The sequence below is a fragment of the Terrapene carolina genome, unplaced genomic scaffold (assembly GCF_002925995.2).
Source record: "Terrapene carolina triunguis isolate 2854851 unplaced genomic scaffold, T_m_triunguis-2.0 Scaffold95, whole genome shotgun sequence".
Taxonomy (NCBI): Eukaryota; Metazoa; Chordata; order Testudines; family Emydidae; genus Terrapene; species Terrapene triunguis.
In genome coordinates this window covers 30,770,829-30,796,426 of record NW_020664446.1, presented here as the reverse complement: position 1 = coordinate 30,796,426, position 25,598 = coordinate 30,770,829, and the positions used below count along the sequence as shown (strand labels likewise).

General features: G+C 45.3%; 1 protein-coding gene across 3 annotated transcripts in view; it reads right to left on the bottom strand.

Moving 5' to 3' along the window:
• BTAF1 (B-TFIID TATA-box binding protein associated factor 1) overlaps window positions 1–25,598 on the bottom strand; it is a 104,197-nt gene that overhangs the window by 16,641 nt on the left and 61,958 nt on the right. For all 3 annotated transcript variants that reach the window (XM_026651001.2, XM_026651002.2, XM_026651003.1), the window contains 2 exons: window positions 16,631–16,783; window positions 80–201 (listed from right to left, as the gene is read on the bottom strand). In XM_026651001.2, the coding sequence (XP_026506786.1) occupies window positions 80–201; window positions 16,631–16,783 (275 nt within the window). The remainder of the gene's footprint in view (window positions 1–79; window positions 202–16,630; window positions 16,784–25,598) is intronic.

The window sequence follows — 25,598 nt, the reverse complement described above, 5'->3', positions numbered from 1 at the left end:
TATCAAACATTAAAAACGTAATGTTACTTTTAGTATCTTAAAGAAAATCCTCAAAGTGCATGACAGAACAGCAGCTTACCTGAGGCAATGATCTCCTGCAAGAATACAAATGGACTGCAATGTTTTTCCTAAACCCATATCATCACAAAGAATTCCATGAAGTTTGTACTTATTAAGAAATGCCAGCCAATTCACACCATCCTTTAGAAAGGAGAAAGTGCAGGAGACAAAAGGTGTAAAGAGTCAGGTGTTTTGATTAGAGCAATCAATTAATCTTTCCTTCAAAACGCTTGTGTGATGGATATGCCATGCACTGTCAAACTCCAGCCTGATTTCATCAAACTTTTAAACTACTACTATAGATGTCCATGCATTGCTCTGTGTGCCTATCCCATAATTAACCCCCACACACACAGCCCCAAAGGACTGCCCATAAAAGTATCCACGTCAGCCCACCATCTCCTTAACGGACTTACAGAAAAGAGAAAAAAAAATGCTCCTTGGGTGCTGGAATACGGATTAGCAGAAACACTTGCAAAGACAAACTCACAAATATCCTAGTCAGTTTCCCTGTGCAGTCTTCATCACTGTGTAATGTACAACTACTTGGTTATTAAAACATGCAGAGGGCAGAAAACTGGAATAGGTTATGCTTGAAGGGAAATTATCAAGTAATATCTCCCCATATCCATGACTGATGCCTCCACCCTTTGTTTGCTTTGATATTCATTATTACCAAGCCCAAGATTCAAAAATCATGAGTCAGAACCCCCCACAATCACAGGATTCTAAAAAAAAAAAAAAAAAAATCTTCAGGTTTCTAAACCTCCCCCACCCCATGCATGCGACAGACTGAAAATTCAGCCTTAATTGCTTATAAGTATATGGCACCACAGACACAAACCCCAACTCACTGACTCAGCATGTCCCCTTTCCCCTCCCCACCACTGGATAAAAGTGTTCCTTGGACAACCGCTATCTGACTCCCTCCTGGACTTTGCAGTCGCCCCACCCTTGCCCCCTTTCTTCAGTCTGCAACTGGGGGAAAGGGGAGCCAGAAAGCTGGCCTGGGCTCCCACTACCATTAACTACCCTTCCTGGATTTGTTGGGGTGGGAGATTTGAGGGTGATGCTGCTGCTGCCGCCATCAAGCTTATGGGGATGAGAGAGTCTTTACATATTCATTATAATGTAGTTAACAGCACAATATTAAGGACAAATGGTAAGTCTCAGCATCTCTCTAAACTTTACAGTAAACACCAGACTCTATATAGGATAACGCACTACTAAAAAGTGTCATAATTTAAGCAAAATTATATTATACTTGTTTATAGCTGGCTAAACAGTTTAGTTACCAATATCTTGATGACGCTAGAATAGTTTAAGATTTTGCTTGTGACTTCTCTAATCAGAATCGGTCTGAAAGATTCATAACTTCTGGTCTGAACTTTTGTTATGATCTTCATGTACTTTTAAAATTGAAGATTTGCACTAACTGAAACATGCTTCTCAACGTCTTTCACATGTTAGCATGTTTCTTGATTTTGCATGTTTATTTCCAAATATCAACCAGTCTCTTTTCACATGCTGCAGAAGATGGAGGAATCTGAAAGCAGATGAGAAGAGGAATCCGAGGTTGTGTTGTATAAAGGCCTTGCCACCACACTGTAGGAGTAATATACTTGGTAGATTCCCAAGTAGCACTCCTGGACCACATATATGAAAAGGTTCTGTAATATGCAACCTTTGAAAGTACTTTTCCAACATCTAGTCCCAAATGTGATGCTTGTTTAGTAATGCAGTCAAATGCTATCATCACTAACATAGAACATTGGATTCAAGAGGTTTGCAGCAGCATGTACTAGTTTGCAGCTAAAATTCTTCCCATCTATGAATACAGTTTTTCACTTCTTCCTGACTTGTGAGTGGAGATTAACTTAGTTTAGTTTCTCATAAACAGTTGATTTTTATCTTGGCTATAAGCTGACGGAAGTCTGAAAAAGGGGCTTTGTGAAAGTCAATTACAGTGATTGCAGAAGCAACTAGCAATAAAATCTTCAGAGTTCTGCAGGTGAACCCAAAAGACATCCTCATTAAAGTACAGTGTCATACACTTTTAGATCTTCAATTATCACTGTTTCTTGAAGATATATATATATTTTTTTAAACTGAACTTTCCAAATGACATCACCACACTTCCCAGTCTTATTTTGCTAGAAAGCTTCAGTGCTACCATTATATTCCTACCATGCTTTTCTCCCTGCATTTTCATGTTTTATAACTTCTTTTACTCTTTTAAAGATCTTTTCCAGTGTGCCCAACTTCACATAGTCATTAAGAAGCAGGTTTAGGCCATGGGAAGCACATACTATTGCAGTAATATGTAGATATTTGTCCATTATGATGTCTCATGCTGCTTTCTTATTACTGGCATTATCACTCAGCAGAGGAGCAAATACTTTCCCTCTTCCAGTCTTCTCTGGTACTGCACATATTTCACTAATATATACTCTGCTGTATGTCTGTTCTCCTGTTTCAGTGCTCTTGTAAACAAACAAACAAACAAACAAAGTTGAGGTGTTATCATACAGTTGAGGATTTCTTCCCCCCCATGTATCCGTCCACACATCTGTAAGTACTGCCAGACAAAGTGCTTCCTTGATTCTTTTTCTTGCAGTTTGCATTAAATGTTCATATTCTGACTGTAGAAGAGGCTTGCTCAAAGAATGTCTGCTGGGTGACTGGCATGATGGTCTTAATAGTTTAAATGGTTCCTGCCAATAACTCTTTTCTGTGACTTATACTGAGGAACCAGAAACATGCATCACCCTTGAGAGAGTTTGGTCAATTTTTTGTTGCCATTCAAGCATCACCTTGTCTGTAAATGAAGTCATTGTTGAGAGTCTTTTGGATATATCTGGCTGAAATGCTTGTTTTCCTGATAACTGAAGAGCTGAACTTGAGTGTACAACAATTCCAGATGGTGGTGTGTCAGAAGCAGGAGGACTTCTGGATCGAGAAGGATTGTTGCGAGTGCAACCACTGTCAGTGTCACCTCTTCTTCTTGACCTTCATTGCCACTCATGAAGGATTTTTTTAATGTCTGTGGGACATTTTACATGCAAGGATGCGTTTGGCCATCCTCATAGCATTTGAAAATGCATATTTCACTTGGCAGTATTTGCAAGATACAGATCCCTTTTTGTCTGAATGACTTTCAGTGTGGAAATGCTTCCATGGTCATATCATTTTTGCTGAGGGAGAAGAAAAAGAGCTCCTCCATGCCAGGTGCATTTGGTTCCTCCTGCAGATCTCTGGGTCAGGAATTGGAGGCAGAATCCATTCCAGGCCCCCAAGATTCTCCTCCAAGGCCCTGGATGCACAGGCCTCTTGCTTTCTAGCCCAGTGACTACACAGGCAGGCTACAGAGACTGTTAGGTTCCCTGCACGACAGAGGGTGTCAACCTCCCAGTCCACTGAGGAGATGTCTCTGGGATGAGTGGGCTGCTCATCAGGGCCAGTCAGGAGGACAGCAGCTTCAGGGTAGCAGCTGCTTCCCCCTCATGCCCACATTGTTTCCACACCAAACTCCACTTCCAGGACAGAAGTCATCAGAGACAGGCAGGCAGTAAGCCACAAGGAAGGGCCCCTGTACTCAGAGTTATTCTTTAGTACAAAAGGCAGCTATTTGGGGGGCTATAAGAATATGCCCCAGGGGGTTACAGATATATATTGTATATAGACCTACAGTATACAGTATTAGGTAATTACAATTACTGTAAGTTTTGAAATAAAGTAACTTCATTTGAAATATTTAATTAGAAGAATTCTGAAGGACGGAAGTGCAGCAGTAATAAGACTACTCTAAACACTAACTGTTCATTCTGAAAGAAAATATTTCGCACAGAATTTTCAATTTTCCCCAGCATTTCCAATTTTTTTTTCGTGCCAGGCGTCAGGAAAAGAAAATGGGGGCGTGGGCAATAAAAAACAGTTCTTTTTTCCCCTGAAAGTTTCACGTTTTTCCAGACCCTCGCATCTCTAGCCATGCCCCTTGTTCCACTCACTTGAAGGGCCTGTCTTCACGTACACTGGAGGGATAGCTCAGTGGTTTGAGCATTGGCCTGCTAAACCCAGGGTTGTGAGCTCAATCCTTGAGGGGGCCACTTAGGGATCTGGGGCAAAATCAGTACTTGGTCCTGCTAGTGAAGGCAGGGGGCTGGACTCAATGACCTTTCAAGGTCCCTTCCAGTTCTAGGAGATAAGATATCTCCATTTATTTATTTTTACAGTGCTGTAGCACCCCGTAGCGCTTTCGTGAAGATGTTACTACACCAACAGGAGAGCTTTTCCTGTCGGCATAGTTAATCCATCTCCCGAGAAGCAGTAAGCTATGTCGAAGGGAAAAGCTCTCCCGTTGACATAGCACCATCTACATGAGGTGTTAGGTCAATAGACCTGTGTTACTCATGGGTATGGATTTTTCAACCGTCTGAGAAATGTAGTTATATAGTCTGTAGTGTAGACCTGGTTGAAGAGTTTTTCTTAAAATTTTAGAAGACTTTGATGATTTAGTAGTAAGTTCTAATACTAAATCAACTTTGTAACTATGCACGTATTTCCCTCATAGAAAATAAAATCAGATTACCGGATTTCAGAACTATTTGAGTTATGAGTCAAATATCTAATCAGGTAGTCTTTCTTCTTTATGTGGGCTGTAGTGATCAATGCAAGGATTCTTCATCCAGAATAGTATCTGTACTACTCTGGAGTGGAATTTTGGGCTTCTTCTATTTCTTCCTCGGTTGTTATAAATCCACCATGAAGGCTTTTCTGATTGTACTAGAAGGAAGTCTCTTTGCAGTTGAAGCCAGGACCTGAGAAGCGCCAGATTCATTACCCTTAAATCCAGCAAATTTGTTTCTACTTACTTTCAGAGTTCCTATAAAAAACGGTTACTTACCTTCTGTAACTGTTGTTCTTTGAGATGTGTTGTTCACGTCCATTACACATTAGGTGTGCGCGCGCCGCGTGCACGAACGTCGGAAACTTTTCCCCTCAGCGGCTCCCGTCGGGCTCGCAGGGGCTCCCTTCCCGCCAGAGCGGCGCCCCGCCCTAGTGTATATATATCCCTGCCGGCCCGACCCTCCCTCAGTTCCTTCTTGCCGGTGACTCCGACAGAGGGGAAGGAGGGTGGGAAGTGTAATGGACGTGAACACCACATCTCAAAGAACAACAGTTACAGAAGGTAAGTAACCATTTTTTCTTCTTCGAGTGCTTGTTCACGTCCATTACACATTAGGTGACTCGCAAGCTTACCATTGGAGGAGGGTAGGAGTCAAGGAATAACAGATTGAAGCACAGCTCTGCCGACCACCGCGTCCTCTCTGGTCTGATGATGGATCGCATAGTGGGCTGTGAAGGTGTTAGGCCCAAAAATATGGAGTATAGAACATTGTTTGGCCAGCTTAGCCAAAGTCAGGCTAACACTAGTTGCTAGGCCATTCCTGCCTCTCTCTAAGACCTGAGGACATGCTTGCTTAAGCTGCAGGGAATAAGATAGGAGGTGGGGGCCGCATTCTTGTACCAGAAGTGCTAGGAACAGTTTGTTGGACAGATGGAGACTTGCAGTCTTCACTCCTTGTTTCTGTTTTTTATCTGTACTCAACTCCCTCTTTTCTCCCAGTCTCTGGTGCATGACGACAAAACTAATAAGAAGCTACTAAGGCATCATGAACTGTTTGTACTGTCAAAAGGATAAATATGCATAAATATTAAAAGCTTTTAACTAGCAAAGGGGGGGGATTGGGTTGCTTAATTATGACGCAACGGAACTGTCTATATAATCTCACTAGTTATTGTAATCGTGGCTGGTTCTCTCTGGAGACGGGCCGCTCTCTATTGTTGTGTGCACTCTTCAATAAAGAGCTTGTATTGGACCTTGCTGGTGTTGCCTGTCTCTCACTCTGCGGTCAGACAACGAACCTTGCCGTCTGGGTTAAAAAGTCCCCGACAAATTTATGCACCGACGACCAGGTGGCTGCCCTGCAGATCTCCTGGAGCAGGACCTGTGCCAAGAAGGCCGCCGAGGATGCTTGGGCCCTAGTAGAGTGAGCCCTGATCTGTGGGGCTGGTACGTTGGCAAGCTCATAGCACGTACGTATGCAAAGCACGATCCATGCCGACAGGCGTTGCGTCCAAATTGGCTGGCCCCTCATCCATTCCGCAACGGCAAACAAACAGCTGAGTCGATTTGCAGAAAGGCCTGGTGCGGTCCAGATAAAAAGCCATGGCCCGACGAACATCCAGGGTATGCAGGCTGCGATGGCTTGGGTCCGTATGGGGCTTGGGGAAGAACACCGGTAAACAAATGTCCTGCCCCATGTGAAAATTCGTGACCACTTTCGGGAGGAATTTAGGGTGAGGCCTCAGCTGCACCTTATCCTTATAAAAGACTGTATAAGGAGGCTCCGAGGTGAGGGCCCTCAACTCCGACACCCTCCTAGCTGATGTGATGGCCACAAGAAACGCTACCTTCCATGAAAGGTGCAGGAGGGAGCAAGAGGCTAGGGGTTCAAAGGGTGGCCCCATGAGCTTAGTGAGGACCAGATTGAGGTTCCACGGAGGTATTGGTGGGCGTGAGTAGGGGAACATCCTCTCCAGCCCCTTGAGGAATCGGACTACAGTGGGATTGGAGAACACCGAAATCCCCGATTCCCCAGGGTGGAACGCTGATATGGCGGCCAGATGCACCCTAATTGAAGCGGGGGCGAGGCCTTGATGCTTGAGGTGCAGCAAGTAGTCCAGAATCAGTGGTATCGAGGCCTGCAAGGGCTGGATGTGATGAGGCCCACACCATAGGGAGAAGCGTTTCCACTTGGCAAGGTAGGTCGCTCTTGTGGAGGGTTTCCTACTACCAAGGAGGATTTGCTGGACCTCCTGAGAGCACCTGTGCTCCACATCACTTAGCCTGAGAGAAACCATGCCGTGAGATGCAGCGATGGCAGGTTTGGGTGGAGTAGGCGACCTCGGTCTTGGGTGATGAGGTCGTGATGGAGGGGGAGGGCTATCGGAGTGGTCACTGACAGTTCCAACAGAGTTGTGAACCAGTGTTGGCGTGGCCACGCCGGGGCGATGAGAATGACTGTCGCCTTGTCCCTGCGGGTTTTGAGGAGGACCCTGTGGATGAGCGGGAATGGGGGGGAAGGCATACCTCAGGCCCCCGCCCCACAGCAGTGCGAAGGCATCTGCCAATGAGCCTGGACTCCGGTTCTGGAACGAACAAAACTGAGGGCACTGGCTGTTGTCCTTGGTGGCAAACAGATCCACCCGGGGAAACCTCCACCTCCGGAAGACGGAACACAGGACGTCCTGCCTCAACATCCACTCATGCATGAGATAGGACCGACTGAGACGGTCCGCTAATCCGTTTTGGACCCCGGGGAGATATGTAGCCCAAAGGTGGACTGAATGGGCTATGCAGAAGTCCCAGAGGAGGAGTGCCTCGTGACAGAGGGGAGAGGACCGGGACCCGCCCTGCTTGTTTATATAGAACATGGCGGTAGTGTTGTCCATCAGAACCGACACGCTGTGCCCTCTTATGGTAGCGTGAAAGGTCTGGCAGGCGAGGCGAACCGCCCTTAACTCCTTCAGATTGATGTGAAGCAGCCTTTCTTCCCTGGGCCACAGGCCCTGAGTGCGCAGGTCCCCCAGGTGTGCTCCCCAACCCAGGTCCGACGCGTCTGTAATTAACGTCAGAACGGGTTGTGGGGCGGTGAACGGGACCCCCGCGCAGACCTGCTGATGATCGAGCCACCAACTGAGGGAGTTCGATACCCGAGCTGGGACCGTGATGATCATGTCTAAAGGGTCTCTGTTGGGGCTATATACCAGGGCCAGCCACAGCTGCAGCGGCCGGAGCCTGAGGCGGGCGTGTCCAACTACGTGCGTGCAGGCCGCCATGTGCCCCAAGAGCTGTAAGCAACATCTGGCCGTGGTCGTGGGGAATCGTTGGATGGAGCTCACGGCGTTCTGGATAGCCAGGAACCGCGATACAGGAAGACTTGCCCGTGCCGCTACTGAGTCGAGGACTGCCCCTATGAAGTCCAGCCTCTGCGTGGGGACCAATGACGACTTGGGTACATTGACTAGCAGACCGAGTTCGTGAAATACTCGTAGCGCCAGTGTCACATGGGAGCGAACCTCTGCCTGCGACCAGCCTGCCAGGAGCCAATCGTCCAAGTATGGGTAGACGCGCATCCTTCTCTTTCGAAGAAAGGCTGCTACCACTGACATGCATTTCGTGAAGACATGTGGGGCTGTTGCTAGGCCGAACGGCAAGACCGTAAATTGGAAATGGCGCTGTTTGATGGTGAAGCGCAGGAATCGCCGATGGGCCAGGCGAATGGCGATGTGAAAGTAGGCATCTTTCATATCTAGGGCAGCGTACCAATCCCCTGGATCCAGGGAAGGAATGATGGTACCAAGGGAGACCATACGGAAATGTGGTTTGAGTAAGTATTTGTTTAGCTTGCGAAGGTCCAGAATAGGACGGAGGCCCCCTTTCACTTTGGGAATGAGGAAGGATCTTGAATAGAACCCTTTTCCTCTGAAGTCCGGAGGAACCTCTTCCACCGCTCCCATAGTGAGGAGGGACTGTACCTCCTGCATGAGGAGTTGCTCGTGAGAGGGGTCCCTGAAGAGGGACGGGGGTGGGGGGTGGGAAGGAGGGGGCGAGGAGAATTGAAGGGTGTAACCTGCCTCCACCGTGCGCAGGACCCAGTGGTCCGATGTTACATGCGACCAAGCACGGTAAAAATGGGACAGGTGGTCCCTGAAACACAGAGGGGGATCTGGAATAGGGGTGGGTACGCTGTCCTTGATCGCAGCTTCAAAATCCTTGTTTGTTCCCCGGCTGCGGTTTGTTTTGGCCCTGATTTTGGCCTTGGCTAGGCGTATTGTTGCGCCTACGCCTATTATCCCTGCCCCGCCTACGGTACGGCTCCTGCCGAGGACGAGGATGGTACTGCCTCTGTGGAGGTTGGGGCTTGAATGGCTTCCTCTGTGTCACTGGGGTGTGCATCCCCAAAGACTTGAGGGTAGCCCGAGAGTCCTTAAGACCATGTAGTCTGGCATCTGTTTGCTCCGAGAACAAGCCCGAACCTTCAAACGGAAGGTCTTGGAGGGTGTTTTGCACCTCAGGGGGAAGGCCAGAGGCCTGCAGCCATGCCGAGCGTCTCATTACCACGCCGGACGCGATAGTTCTTGCGGTCGCGTCAGCAGAGACAAGTGAGGCCTGCAAGGAGGTTTTGGCTACTGCCTTTCCCTCGTCTACTATAGCCGCAAACTCGGGCTGTGAGCCCTGAGGCAAGGCGTCCTTGAACTTAGACACTGATGCCCAGGAGTTAAAATTGTGCCGGTTGAGGATCGCCTGCTGGTTTGCGATCCTCAGCTGGAGGCCTCCGGACGAGTAGACCTTCCTGCCGAACAAGTCCAACCGTTTCGCTTCCTTGGCCTTGGGGGCTGGAGCCTGCTGGCCATGCCGTTCCCGTTCGTTGACCGCAGAAACAACCAGCGAACAGGGGGCCGGATGGGAGAACAGGAAGTCAAACCCCTTGGATGGGGCAAAGTACTGTCTCTCTAAGCCCCTTGCGGTCGGCGCAGAGGAGGCTGGCGTCTGCCATACAGTCTTATAGTTTGACTGTACTGTTTTTATAAGCGGGAGCGCGATCCTGGAGGGACCCTCCGGGCTTAGAATGTCCACCATCGGGTCCTCCTGCTCAACCGTCTCCTCTGCTTGCAACCCCAAATTGAGGGCTACCCGTCGGAGCAGGTCCTGGTGTGCCCGATGGTCAATTGGGGGAGGGCCAGACACTGTTGTGCCCGCCACGGCTTCGTCCGGTGAGGAGGAGGAGGAGGTCATGGCCTTCTATGTGTCCTCTTCCTCCTGCAACTCCTCATCAGCGGGGTGGCCCTCCGGGGTGCGTTCCCTGCCACGGGCTTGGGACGGTGCCGGGCTCGGTGCCAAGTCAGCCCTCTCCGTATCTGGAGGCCTGGAGACCATGGCCTCCTTGCGGGAGGTAGTGCGGCACCGTGGGGAGCGGGACGGGTGTCCTGAGGGGCCCGATCTCGAGGTCCTGGACGGAGGGCCTTGCTGGTGGTAAGCCCACGGGGTCCAGAATGGCCACTGTCCAGGATGGCTCCAGTGTGGTTGCCAAGAGGCTTCATGCTCTCTAGCGGCTTGTGCTCTGTGGCCATATCTGCTAGAGAGGTGAGAGTCCTCTTCCGACGCTATGGACGGCGATCTAGAGGGCCACGGCACCGGTCCGGAGTCGGAGAGCGGTGCCTTCGAGACCGGGACCGTGAGTAGCGCTGTGCAGATCTGGACCTGGAACGGTACCGTTGCGCGCGGGACCGGGAACGGCTGCGGGAGGACGGTCTTGGGAACCTTGCCACCGAAGCGTCCCGGTGCCTGCTCGAGCCGGGCTGCTGGGACGGTGCCTCGTGCGCGCTGGGGCCCGAGTGTTGTGCGGCCCGCTGCGCGGCGGGAAGCCGGGAGTCCACCGAGGCGGAGCTCGACTGGGACCGGCGCCGTGCCCAGTGCCGAGATGGCGACCGAGATGGGCGCATCATCGCCGGCTTGCCCTTGGACGGCAGTCGCGGCGGAATGTCTTTAGCGCGGAGGGTGCCTTCCGTGGACAACTCAATGAGGTCCTTTGCTGCCTCAAATGTGTCCGGGGTAGAGGGCTGTTCCAACAGTTCCCCCAGCCCTTCCTCCTCACTCGACGCGCTTATCCCGGGGCTCAACGGGCCTTTCGGAGCCGGAGCCACTGGCACCGGGATCTGTGTCGGGGCCGTAACAGCCTTGGCAGCACTTGCGGTCTTCGCTGGTGCTACCTTCTTGTGTGGGGAGCGACCCCGGGCCTTGGGTTGGCCCTTTGACTTAGCCGGCAAAGAGGACCGGTGCCGGGCGTGTTCCCGCCGCGACGGCACCGTAGGCTTAGGCTGCGCCGCCGGTGTCGGATCACGGACCGATGCTGGGGCACTCCGCACCGAGGTCGACGGTGCCGCGGAAGAGGAGGGCTGTAACGCCGCCTCCATGAGGAGCTGTTTAAGGCGAAAGTCTCTCTCTTAGTCCTGGGCTTGAAAGCCTTACAAATTTTACAGCGCTCCTTTTGGTGTGCTTCCCCAAGGCAACGGAGACACGATTGGTGCGGGTCGCTCAATGGCATAGGCCTGCGGCACGTGGCACAAGCCTTGAAGCCTTGGGCGTGCAGCATGCCCCACCGCCCAGGGCCGGTGCCAGGGTTGGCCAAACACCTATCACAAAGAGGTTTAGGTCTTTGTGAGGAACTGATTAACTACTACTACTTAACACTAAACTCTTAACACTTAACTATAACGAACTGATAACCATCACTAATCACTTATGCTAAGGGACACTCTCAGACGAGAGATAGAGTTGTTCCAACGTCGCCACGGGCGGTAAGAAGGAACTGAGGGAGGGTCGGGCCGGCAGGGATATATATACGCTAGGGCGGGGCGCCGCTCTGGCGGGAAGGGAGACCCTGCGGGCCCGACGGGAGCCGCTGAGGGAAAAAGTTTCCGACGTTCGTGCACCCGGCGCGCGTACACCTAATGTGTAATGGACGTGAACAAGCACTCGAAGAAGAACCATAATCATTGGTGGAGGGGAGAGCATTCGTAAAGCATAAGACAGTTTGAAGATCTGTCCATTTGAGAGAAAGGGTATTTCTTTGAATGCTTGTCTGCTATCCAGAGTTGTAGCAACTGCTGTGTTCTAAATTCGAGGTCATGACCCTAGCAGCAAAACCCTATGGAATCCTTAGATAAGTCAGCTATGAAAGAAACAGAATGCAAGTTTTTCTTTAACACTGACAGGAATCCCTTGGGTTTGCTGGGGTCTTCAGCTGTCAGATCAGTTAAACAGGACAGGAGAGCCCAGGCAAAACAGGTGGTAGCAAAGAACTTTGTAGAAATGTGGAAGATTTGTAGTCTCTCTTAGGGAAACCTACATTTTTATCATTTGAATTTTTGGGGGAAAAAAAATCCCCTTCAGACAGGCTCATGTTTGGTAAAGGAGGGGCTACTGCCATTGTGACTTTAGGCGAGACTTGTGGTTTTCCTTAGACTCCTAAAAACTATAAAACATTTTGTGGTCTCTTTTCCACAGGACATTTGCCCTTTTCATGATTTTCCCATGGATAAAAATGGTAAAAGGAGTAGGGGGTTCTTTTCAACTTCTATTTTGAAAACAGATATTTACCCATGAGGTTTTTTGTGGTCTCCTTTTTTTGGCTGGATTTCAAATGAGAGCCACCATGGTCTTGAGCAGCATGTCTTATATTGCCTAGGGATGGGGGGGGAGGGAGAGAAGTCATCTGCTCTGTTCGTTTGCAAATTTGTTTGAAACTACTACTCCCTCTGATCCACAACCTTTTTGTGGTGTGTAAAGGCTTCTTGAGTGACAGGGGGCATACCCTGGTGGAGTGAGGGATGGGGGCTGTGAACGGGTACGGACAGTTCATTCTATCTGCTGACTGGGAATGCTGTTTTACAAAACAAAAGCATCTCTTAAGACTTCACTCACTACTTCTTATGCTGCTTCATCATGATTGGGGAGCACATGGAAAGGAGATGCCATGCTGCACTGAAGAGCCCAGAGGAACAAATGCCTCAGTGTTTCCATATTGCTCAGGACAAGACATCCTCAGAGAGGGGTAAAAAGGTTGTTATTGCACAAGTTTATTTATTTTTTAAAAAGTGCCCAAGAGAGGGAAACCACTAAGGGAGAACTTCTGGTGAGTGGAAGTGAGGAGCATGATCAAACCCAGGGGTTGCCTAGTAACAATGCTGAACGGTCTCAGATATTCACACAGACCAAGGCCTAGCCCATTAGTCAGGTACTGTGGGAAATATTAGGATCTACAAAGATATCTTTATGTTCATATGCCAGAATTCCCTCTTCCTTTTGCCTTCTGGATATTTTATTGCATATGGTGTTCAGATTAAATTAACCACCATTCTTGCTTCAAGTTACAGAGAATGGAAAGCAGGGATGGCATTGTAAAAACCACCTCTGGTAAATACCAGATAAAATTATGGTTTTTACTGGTCCAGGAAAAACTAGTAGTTCCAGTTTAGTGAAATAGTTTTTTTAAAATCCCTTAATGTACACCACATTACACTTAGTTTTGGTTACATATTCAAATTGTGGTTACATAACACAGATTCAGAGATTAATTTAGGGCTGTGAAAATAAAAAGTAAAACGGCAGTGGACATAGTATTATAATTACATATTTTAGTATTGAACATTGGAATGGTTATATAAGTTTTTGTTTGGTATTTTCTCAAGGAATTTATACATGTCATATTTCAGTTTTCAATATTATTGAAACAGAAGTCAAAAACATAAGATTATATGAAACGACGGTAATGCAGAGTTGTAGGCTTGAAGCATTACGAATCAGAAGCATGCAGAGGTCCAGACTATCAGTCCAGGTCCATTTGGGCATTCTGTAACCGAACAGCTTTTATATAGTGGATACACTGACTTATTCCTCAGTTTTGAATGGATGTGTCCCAGTTTGAAAAGATTAATTTTATGCTTGCTGAATTCGCTGGACACAGATGCAACTGCATCTTAAGTTCAATGAAGCCAAATGGAATGTCAGCATTCTTCAGATATTTTTTCCATGATGTTCGAGGGGAAACTTTTCCCTTGATAGTGGATGAAAACTGACTTTAGACATGGAGTTTCTTCTACTTTAATTGTAAGTAAATATGGGAGAAAGTCAGGATTTTTGCTGAACAACCACTGCCTTGCAATTCCTTCTTGCTCAGCTGACAGTTTCTTTAGTTGGCCAACATGTGCAAAGGACTAATTGTACCTTTTGTCCTTTTGCTTTGTTTAGTGCAAGATCTTCATTTATCAGTAGATCAAATCATACATTGCATGCAACAGCAACTGGTTTCGACTGACTTATTGAGTTCTTTGCTTCTTGGTAAATCCCTTGATTATTAATTACACTGATCATTTTATCTTCAAGTTCTGCCTGATGATTAGGGCCCTACCAAATACATGACTGTGAAAAACATGTCCCGGACCGTGAAATCTGGTCTCCACCATGAAATCTGTATTTTTGTGTACTTTTACCCTATACTCAAAACTGGGGGGATGGGGGTGGTCAAGACCCAAACGGAGGTTTGCAAGGCTATTGTAGGGGGGCCACCCTTATTTCTGTGCTTCCTTCAGAGCTGGGCAGCAGAAGAGCAGCAGCTGCTAGCCAGGTGCCAAGCGCTGAAGGCTGTGCTGCTGCCAGCAGCAGCGCAGAAGTAAAGGTGGCACGGTAGGATATTGCCACCTTTACTTCTGCGCTACTGCTGGTGGTGGCACTGCCTTTAGAGCAGTGTGCCCGGCCAGCAGCCGCTGCTCTCCAGCTGTCCAGCTCTGAAGGCAGCGCAGAAGTAAGGGTGGCAATACTGCCTACAATAGCCTTGCAACTCCCTTTTGGGTCAGGACCCTCCAGTTTGAGAAATGCTGACTTAAGAGCTTTATATGTTTAGGTTTTTAAATACATATTCATGCCTTGTTACAATACCATGAAATTTAAGATTTAAATATCTGAAACTATGAAATTCAATATTTTTAAAATACAATGACCATGAAATTTACCAAAATGGACTGTGAATTTGGTAGGGCCCTACTCATGATCACTCACAATCTTGAGATAGTGCAGCAAATTTTTAATGTGTGTTTCCAGGCATGTTATTTGACGGTTTCTTTGAGTGTCACCTGGAATTTGGGTGTTTACATGCCCTTGGCATTCTTTTAACAAGGCTTTAGGCTGATTGTGATTATGAAAATACTTCTGTAAATCTACAAAATGTTTAATCAACATACTTTGTGCAAGAACTTGTCCAAGTAGATTTAGCCAATGTGACGTACATCCATACATAACCAAAGTGTCATCATCTTGTTCCAAATCACTTCTCACGTATTGCATCTTTTTCTCATTGTCTGCCAGGTAGCTCTTAGCACATAGCCATACAGTTTATTTGCTAATGCCTTGGCTTTTCTTGCTAGTGTAGCACGGTATGTTCCAGGTCTTATTACTTCCAGTATCAACCACTGACACACAACCCTCAGTTTTCCCTATCTGCACACAGTTATCTCTGGGTCATTGTGCACATTACTCCAGCCATCCTATATTAATGTGACTGCTTTTCATGTAATTCGTTGCATGCTTCTACCCTGAAGTCAGCAGTAATTATGTCTAACAGCTCACCTGCTTTCAATTGAGTGCTTTGTAGTCTGGCCTTATGCAACTGATCATTGCTTGAAAAGCTGGATACTCAACAGATAAGGGAATATTACAGCCATAATTTTTTTTTGCAATTTTCAAGTCTATCTTTTGCTTCAGTTCTGGAGTTGTTTTTGTTAAAAACTTCTTCTTTGTTGTATTTGGCCAATCTGGATCTGACTTTCTTTTGATGCACTTAGCAATGGCAATGCAGTACGGTCAGTGTACCTTCATCCTCAGAGTAGGATTCTAATACTCGCATCTGTGTAGCCAAAGCCAGTCGTTTTGGTGTTTTTGTTCTTTCCACTGCATTTTGCAAAATATTTCTCATACAATCTGCCTTCCAACTCACTTTGTCTTTGCAATTTCTGAATGCAAGACTCTTTGCCATCTTCATGAACTTTCTCAAAATTAGCCATGAATTGGGGCAAGTGTTTTTCCACCTTTCCTCATGCTGAAATATTTTACTTGAGTCATTGTATTCACTGAGTTCAGTTGCACTCCAGCCAGCCAGTTCAAGAGAAAGTACTGGACTGGACAGTTCGGTTGGTAGTTTTCCTCAAACAAAAACTGCAACTTCTGAATCCGGGAATCCCTCTGTTTGCTAAACATATTTTCATTGCTAAACAAAGAAGGGGAATTCCCAGATTCAGAAGTTTCAGTTTTTGTTTCAAGTATCCCAAGGCAATAGCATACAGCTTTAAGTTGAGGCTCTTTTTTGTTTTATCGCCTTTAATTAAAATTAGATCATATTATTGCAAAACTATCCTCAAGTTGCTATATATTTTTCAGTAATTGTCATTAATTTATTCTAATAGTTATATTCTTCCCAGTTTCCGATTAAAATGGTTTAAAACAGTATTTACTAATGCCTTGTCCTAAACTAGTTTTTTTCCAGGAAATTACCAACCCTGGAAGTCTGTCAGTTTACTGTCTGAGTTTTAGGCCTGGTCTACACTAGGGGCGGTGTCGATGTAAGATACGCAACTTCAGCTACGGGAATATCGTAGCTGAAGTCGACATATCTTATTCCGACTCACGGCGCGGGATTGACGGCCGCGGCTCCCCCGTCGACTCCGCTACCGCCGCTCGCTCCAGTGGAGTTCCAGAGTCAACGGGGAGCGCGTTCGGAGATCGATATATTTCGCTTCTTAACGAGACATGATATATCGATCCCCGATAAACTGATCACTACCCGCTGATACGGCGGGTAGTCTGGACGTACCTTTAGTGTACAAAATTTGTTACAATTATGCACTATAGGTCATCATGCTTTTCTTGTAAAGTAAAAGCAGAAGTTTTTACCTGCTGATATTTTCTGAGCTCTGCTTTGATTGGGACAGGAATTTTATAGTTTTCCAATTTTTTTCCATCCAATAGTTGCTCCAGAAAATGGCGTTCTTTGGCTTTCAGTAGGATTAATTCTTCAGACATGTTCGGTGGATCTGGAATGCCAGCCTGAAATGATGATTAAAAAAAATACAGTAACCTTGTACAAAACCTTATATAGAAAGTGAGCAAATGCAAACTAGAGTCTCACATTCACCAGAAGAATTTTTAATAAGCATGTAGCATTTTTGCAAAGTATTTTTTAAATTGCATATTACAAAAGGCTTCTTTTATATCACACTTGGAAAAAAAGGTCACTTGCTTGATCCCCTATAGGCTAGCTCATTCAAAGTTGGAGAATTGACAAAACCAGAACATATCCTGAACATTTACCAAAGGAAAACTCCACTATAAACTTTTGTACACAAAAGAGGAACATTGGTCCTACCTGTAAAATTATGTGGAAGTTGGATTATTCTGCCTTTACTTAATAAGGTAGCTTCACCAGTCGGCTGATAAAAAATTGACACCTTTTCTTCCTAAGCTACAACCTACCCCCAAAAACTAATAGATAACTTTCCCAAGAGTACTCAAATTACAAACTAAAACGAGAACTAAGTAGAAAGGTAAGATTTCAATTGTTGGAGGGGTGTGAGAGACTACTACAACAAACCATTATCAGGACCTTTGATAAGACTCAGTTGCTGTTCTTAGGCCAAAAGGCAAAAGCAGAGAATTGAAATAATTGAGAACCTATGGTGAATCAGAGAAATATGTTGAGAGGAGGTTTTAGGTTGAAGGTATGAATTCAATGAAGGGATGAAAGCCTCCTGGCTTCATGACAGCTGTGATGGACCAATTGCTTGCAAATTGCAGGCTCTAGATGAGCAGTCCACAATGAATCAAAAGGACTTTTTTGTCAGCCTATGAAATTTACACGTAGTCTTAGGAAAGGCAGATTTTACATCAGATTTCACCTGGATTTGGAGATTAAATGCCCTAATATCTAAGTGAACTGGGAAGCAAACATCAATCTCTGCCTGTGCTTATATGGAAGGGGGGGGGGGGAAGAGAGAGAGAGAGAGAGAGAGAGAGAGACTGACTTTGTTTCTTTGCCTCAGAGAGGGTTAGGGTAGATGTCACTGCCTCCACTAAGTGTCTCAGTCTTCTGAAGGAAATAGTCTGGCATACTACTGAGAAGGCTCTGAGTATTGGTTAAACTTCACCCCAGGATAAGGGTCCAAGTCCAGACAACAATTCCCTTCTTCTGAGCTTCCAAGGATGGTGGGTCTACAAAAAGTGGTGGTTGGGGCCTCTGCACAAGCTTCAGTGTCACTCACTGATGAGTGTAACAGGACTAGTAGTGGATAGGGAAAATGTTGACTCAAAGAATATGAATGAAGCCAGTCCCAGACCATAGCTTGGCAGTTTCCTGTCTGCTCCCTCATTTTGTTTTGTGTAGAGAAAAAGAGAAGGCAGTGATGACTGCAGCTGCAATGGACAGAATGGAACCCCTCTCTTACTGAGGAGTATGCCAAGCCTACTCATGAAGCCTGACTGCCTGAAGTAGGGAGGAAGACAAGAGATTCCCTTCTGCCTTGGTCTCCTGGAAGTCAGAATGTAAAAGCCACTCAATTTTCAGACTGAGGTGAGGGGGTGCATACTTCCCTCCACAGTCGTCAGTCACCACTTCCAGGATTGATTCAGTGCTGGGTGGGCAGCCCCATAGCACCAAACCTGGGGGCAGAGTGAACTCAGTGGACCTCCCTACTGCCTAGAGGGAGAGTGGCTGTAGATGGCAGGAGAGTCAGGCACCTTAAATATCTTTAAAAATCTGGCCCATAGGGCCTACTCTGGTCAGTGCCACGTCTGTGTAACCTATAAAGTGCTTTGAGATTCCTCTTCTGACTAGTTGCCCCCATCTTTACTTAGCTGATCGGTTGACTCAAGTGTCTGATCTCTGTCAAGGTACAGAAGTGACTGATTAGTGGGGGTGGGGCTGCTAGCTGAAGTGAAAAAGGCTCCGAAGTCTTGTATCAGCCATATGGTAGCATTATCTAATAAAGGAAAGGCACAAGCAACCCAGTTTTCAGATTTTAGTGCTCCAATTAGAAAAGCATGCAACCTCATTTTGATTTTTTAAATACATTACCTGTTCAAGCACCTTTTCTATCTTAGATTAAAAAAAGAAAAACAAAAACAAATGGAAGTCCTGTGTCAACTTATAGCAAAACCATTTATCATGAAGATGTACAAGACAGTAATGATAAATTGAATTGTTTACTCTGTATTATCTCTTCCAAGCATAGTTTTCTAGTCTTGTATTTTCATGGCTCTCTGGAATGAATATTTGAAATTAAGTGATCAAGAACTGTGCACACTGAATTATCAACTTCCAAATACAATCTCACAACCACTTTAAAATATAAGTTTCACTGTTCTGGTTGATTGGGAACCAATATACATCAGAAATCCCATGTTTGTTCATAGCTCTTTTACTCATTCAGCAACTGAATAAAGAGCCTCACATTTTGAAATGTTCTAAAAGCCTGAAGACAATGCACAAGAGTCTGGACAATGGATACATTCTCTTATATTATAAAAACCTTAAGTTGTTTGCCAGAGACAAACAAATCTAAACTGAAACCAAATGGTCGTGATAAAACAAGGAGTCCGGTGGCACCTTAAAGACTAACAGATGTATTTGGGCATAAGCTTTCGTGGGTAAAACACACCTCACTTCTTCAGAAGCATCAAGTGAGGTTAGTCTTTAAGGTGCCACTGGACTACTTGTTTTTGTGGATACAGACTAACACGGCTACCTCCTGATACGTGATAAAACAAACAAACACTCAAATAATTCATTACCAGCACGAACTCCTGAAAACAAGGGATTTTCCATCTTTGAAACAAAGACTGTTCTAATACCCCATTCACAAATATATACAAACACACAGAAAAAACACATCACAACACCCCTTGCTAATCACTGTCATGTCCCCTTAATTCCTCCTAAAAAATAAGCTGACAGGTTGGCATTACAGCTGCCTGAAACTGAAAGAGGCCTAGAAGCTAGATAGAAGGCACTGCCAATATTTCTATGCAGCCAGGACAAGTCTGAACTCCAGAAGTGGATTATTTCACAGGCGGAAGGGGCGGGGGGGAGAGAGGAGAAGAGTAGACAGACATCCTACTTTATTTTTAACTTTTGTTTATAATACGAAATGAGAAGTCTGTTACCCAATTTTCCTTTCTACGACCTCACCTCTTAATTGGAGATATTTGGGTTGCCCTCATATCCAGAAAACACTGGAGGCTAGGTTCACACTTGCCCAAGACTTTGATATGCCCCTTTGTCCCTCACGCAAAAGGAGTACTTCCAAAGCTATATTGAAACACTGAAGTGCTATTAATAGATCAATTCAAATGCTTACTCAGCTCAAAGCCTTATTCAATAGCAGTAACTGTATAACTAGAGCTGAGACTAGGCCATCACAGAATCCAAGAATTTAACTCCGATTGGATGCATCGGGAGGAAAAGAAAAGTTGAAGAAAGAAAATAGGTAGCAATCCTGACATCTCCTCCAAACAAACATTTGGGATACTATTTTTTCCTTTCTGTTCACTGGTACTAATGCCTGGACCACTGTCCTGATAAAAGGATACTGCTGCTGAGGATTAAAGGTCTATCTTGTAAGGCATTTACAAAATGTGCTGATGGATTACTAAGTAGCACCTTTGCTTATTTCTTCTGTGGTGGCTGCTGACCCTTCTACCCAACAGGCCACCAAGGAATAAATCTACTGGGCCCCGATCCATTCTGTAATCAGTCTGTCTGCAGCTGCATATGCTTCAATGAGGCAGTAACTGATCCACCTCGCTATGTAGGATTTAGATGCTTTTAAGTACAGACATTTAGAATGGAAGGGGGGGGGGAAAAAAAAGAGATGTAACCCGGAATTCATCAGTTCTAAGTTAAATCTTAACAGCTTTTTTTCATTTCTGGTATGTGTAGCAACTTTTCTTTCAGCTGAGGCCCAAACAAAGGAAGAGTAATCTCCTGTAACATATGAAAGAAAGGACTAGAGTATGAAGAACAACCTTGCCCTTGTGTGGAAGGCACATTAAGGTCCATCTTCTAAGAGAGATTTCAGAGTCATCTTCTCCAGTGGTTCTCAACCTTTCCAGACTATTGTACCTCTTTCAGGAGTCTGATTTGTCTTGCGTACCCCAAGTTTCACCTCACATAAAAACTACTTGCTTACAAAATCAGACATAAAAATACAAGAGTGTCACAGCCACTATTATTGAAAATTGCTTACTTTCTCGTATTTACCATATAATTATAAAATAAATCAATTGAAATATAAATCTTGTACTTTACATTTCAGTGTATAATATATAGAGAAGTATAAACAAGTCATCTGAAATTTTAGTTTGTACTGACTTCGCTAGTGCTTTTTATGTAGCCTGTTGTAAAACTAGACAAATATCTAGATGTGTTGATGTCCCTCCTGGAAGACCACTGCGTACCCATGGGGGTACATGTACTCCTGGTCAAGAATCACTTTTCTTGCAAATGTAATTGTGAATAGGGTGCATGTATTTATTGGGAGGAAATATAGGGAATTAGATATCACCAGCATGAGCATATTGGCTGTTACAACGTATAGCCCTGTAGAGGGGTACTAGGTTGAAGAGACAGGCAAAACTGTTCTGTTGGATAGGCATGCTTGCCCAGACTTCCCCCACCCCAGCTGGATCTCAAATTGACAAGGTAAAGGTCTACAGAGGTGCCAGAGCTCTATTTCTTCAGCTTCTGTGATGGTCTCCTCCCAGATAGATTAAATCATGCCAAAACCCAAGAGGGCTTCTATTTGGTCTGCTCCACCATTACAAGTAAGGAGCGATGCTTTTTTTTTTTTTTAGTTCCTGCTAGAATCCAATTTTCCGTTTGTTCAATTATTTCACGCTACCATGCTGCACCAGTAAGTGTTCACAGATGTTATAATAAATTCAAACTCTTACAATATTTTAGTTAATATTTATTTGAAAAAGGAAATCAAGAAGAATTAAGTGCTGAGATGGGAGTTGCTGGGTTCAAGAATCTATGCCAGCACACTTTCCTTAGTCTCCTTCCTCCACCCCCACAGTTTATGCATTCTCTTTTCCTACATAAATGACAGCTTGCCATCCAGTCATTAACACAGATATCAGACAAAGCCATCTCAGTTTCCTGGGTTTTATATTTAAAACACATTAAAAATAAAAGTCGGTCTAAATCTTTCAGGGGAAAACATTCAATTCTAGTCTGAATGCATATACCATTCAAAAAAGCTTGTCTTGAATAAAGTTTTAATATAAAAATTTGAAGTGCCTTATAGAAGGGCTAGCTTTTAATTCTAGTTCCACCGCTGAGCACAGCGGTGCTGTGCTAATACCAAGGAATTCAAAACAAACTTGAGCAAAAATAACTAAATAACATAGGCCCAAACTATTTATTAGTTATTAAAACAGCTAGCGAGGGTGCTCAAGTTCCTCTATTTTTTAAGAATGAAAATGTTGTAGCTTTAGTTTCTTATTACAAGATCTTCCTTTAATTTTTTGGATATTGGCAAATCTCATTCTAAAATATGTTTAATGTTTACATTTAGTCAAATTCAGCGGACACGTCTGTAGAATTAAAGCAGTTCAGATAGTTTCTTCAAAAGATTTTTCTAATTGGAATTGATAATTGTCCAAAAGCTCAAATATAATTCCTCATGAATTATCGAGACATTTAATTTATTAATGAAGAATTCTGTTTTACTTATTTATAACCTTTACACTGAATATTTAATATGAATACATGCAATTGATACGATTGTCTAACCTTACATCCTTGTACTGTATATTCATTAAATTTCATCCAATGAACAGTTCCCCCCATACCTTTTCTAAGTCAGAGCGGATTATTCCACTAGTGTGAGAGTCCTACTTCAAGGTGAGATCGGAATGAATTTTGCTCATTTGTATCAATTTGTGACTACTCAATTTCTGTACCTCCTTTCAAAGCTCCAGATAGGCAAATTTTAAAATGAAAAGAAAAAATTAAAAAATAAAAGATAGTTGATACATCAGCATTAAAGTAACAGCGAATTCTTCTTAGAAGTTCACAGACAAATGGTTCAGAGGAAGAGAAGAAGAGTACCAAGTATAGGGCCCTGGGAAACATCGAAGGGTGGCTGAACCCTAAAGGAAATGCAAATGAATGGATAGGGATACAGAACCACCAAGAAAATACAGTACTCCAGAAGAAAAAGGAAGAGGAGATGTGGAACAAAACAGTGATGGACAGTGTAGTGAAGGGGTTCTCAAACTGGGGGTCGGGACCCCTCGGGGGGGTCATGAAGTTATTACGTTAGCCTCCCCCCCAACTCCCGCTTTGCCTCCAGCATTTAGAATGGTGTTAAATATATAAAGAAGTGTTTTTAATGTATATGGGGGGGTGTCACACACAGAGGCTTGCTATGTGAAAGGGGTCACCAGTACAAAAAAAAGTCTGAGAACCCCTGGTTTATGTCAAAGACAATAGATAGGAACAGCGGCTGGTGGGGGGGGAGGGGAAGACTCTGCCAAGAGAAGGTCACTACAAAACTTTAGTGAAGACAGCCTTTGTGGAACAGAAAGCCTAAAAGCCAAGTAGCAAAGGGTTAAAGAATTTTAAAAGGACAGGACCAGACTACCTCCTGCTCAGGGAGTTTAGAGGTAAAGGAAGGGGCAGTAGTTAAAGAGAAGTCAAGTGAGAGTTCTCTCAGGGCAGGGGAAACCACATTTGTTGTTTCGATCGGCTCCCTCCAGTGATCACACCACTGCTTTCCAACCTCTTTCATAAGCTTTTCCCCCAAGCCCAACAGTTTCTTCACCAAAGGGATCCAAGTCAAACAAACAGTTTTGAATCTCTCTATTGTTGGCTTATTTGTTCTGAAAGCCTACGTACATTTGGTGTCCAACATTCCCTAGGGATGTGCTTTTGGGCAGTCTTCCACATCAGGAGACAAATTCTCTATGGTGCTCATGTGTAGCATTAATATTACAGAGTGATTCATCTAATTCAGAGGGAAAGCCTTCCCAAATCAGAAAAAGTTAAGATATTAAGTTACACAAAATCTTGACAATTCTCAAAAGGCTGCAATTCAGTGATTCATACATCACTGGGGAAAATGCAATGTAAGTGAATTTTGAAAACTGTGTTTTATTACCATCTACTGGTAAAAAAATAAGTTTCACACAAACAGCATTTTCTAGACTGCAACACTGGGGAAAACCCTAAAATATACAGAAATTAAAAGTACAAGAGATTTAATGGTGTTAATGATAATTACAATCAAGATCAGATAAAATGGTTACCTACCTTTTGTAACTTGTCCTTCGAGATGTGTTGCTCATGTCCATTCCATTCTAGGTGTGTGCGCACCCACGTGCACAGCTGTCAGAGACTTTTGCCTTTGCAGTATCTGTAGGGTCGGCTACAGCGCCCCCTTGAGTGCTGCACTCATGTGTCAGTATATTAGGCACCGCTGACCCTACATGCTCTCAGTTCCTTCTTGCTGGTAACTCCGACAGAGGGGTAGGAGGGCGGGTAATGGAATGGACATGAGCAACACATCTCGAAGAACAACAGTTATGAAAGGTAGGTAACAGTTTTTTTTCTTCGAGTGCTTGCTCATGTCGATTCCATTCTAGGTGACTCACAAGCAGTATCCTCGGACGTGGGCTCGGAGTTCACACTTCAGCGGCTTGTAGTACTGCCCTACAAAAGCCAGCATCGTCCCAGGCCTGCTGGGTAAGTGCACAGTGGGACGTGAATGTTTGGAGGGACGATCAGGTGGCCACCCTATAGATGTCCTGGATAGGCACTTGGGCCAGAAAAGCTGCCAAAGAGGCCTACACACTGGTCGAGTGGGCGAATACGATTGCTGGAGGTGGCACTTTTGCCTAATTGTAGAAGCAGTGAATGCAGGCGGTGATCCACCAAGAAATTCTTTGAACAGATACTGGGTGACCTTTCATCCAGTCGGCCACTGAGATGAATTGCATCAACTTACAGAATGGCTTGGTGCTTTCAATGTAGGACAACGCCCTCCTGACGTCTAGGGAATGCAGCCTACGCTCCTCCTCCGACTTATGGGGCTTTGGAAAAAAGGTAAGTAAGTGTCCTGGCCCATATGAAACAGAGACCACCTTGGGCAGGAAAGCCGGTTGTGGCCTCAGCTGGACCTTGTCTTTGTAAAAGATTGTTTAGAGCAGTTCTGAGGTGAGCGCTCTAATCTCAGAGACCTGAATGGCAGATGTCACTGTAACCAGGAAAGGAGGAGAGAGCAGGAAGCCAAAGGTTCGAAATGGGGTCTTGTGAGCCGTTACAGCACCAGATTCAGGTCCCATGGAGGAATGGAGTCCCTGATGTGCGGGTAGAGGTGCTCAAGGCCCTTGAGGAACCTGGCAGTCATGTCCTGGGCGAAAACAGAGCTTCCCTCGAGTGGCAGATAGAAGGCCAAGGTAGTCGCCAAGCGGTCCTTGACAGATGAAAGGGACAGGCCTTGGAGATTGAGATGCAAAAGGTAGTCAAGGATTAACTGCAGTGAGGCTCACTCAGGCTGAACGCCTTTGTCCGAGGTCCAGCAGGCGAACCACTTCCATTTGGCCAGGTAGGTTGATCTGGTGGAGGGCTTTCTACTGTCCAACAGGTCAGTAGACAGTGGACATCGGCTGAGCACTGCTGTTCCTGCCCATTTAACCATACAGGAGACTGCCATGGTTCTGGGATAGCAGGTCCGGCCTGAGTGGTAGCTGCAACGGAATGGCCAGCCAGAGGTTCAGGAATGTGCCGAACCAGTGCGGGTGTGGCCAAGCTGGCACTATGAGGACTACCTTGCCTTGTCCTGCTTGATCTTCATGAGGACTC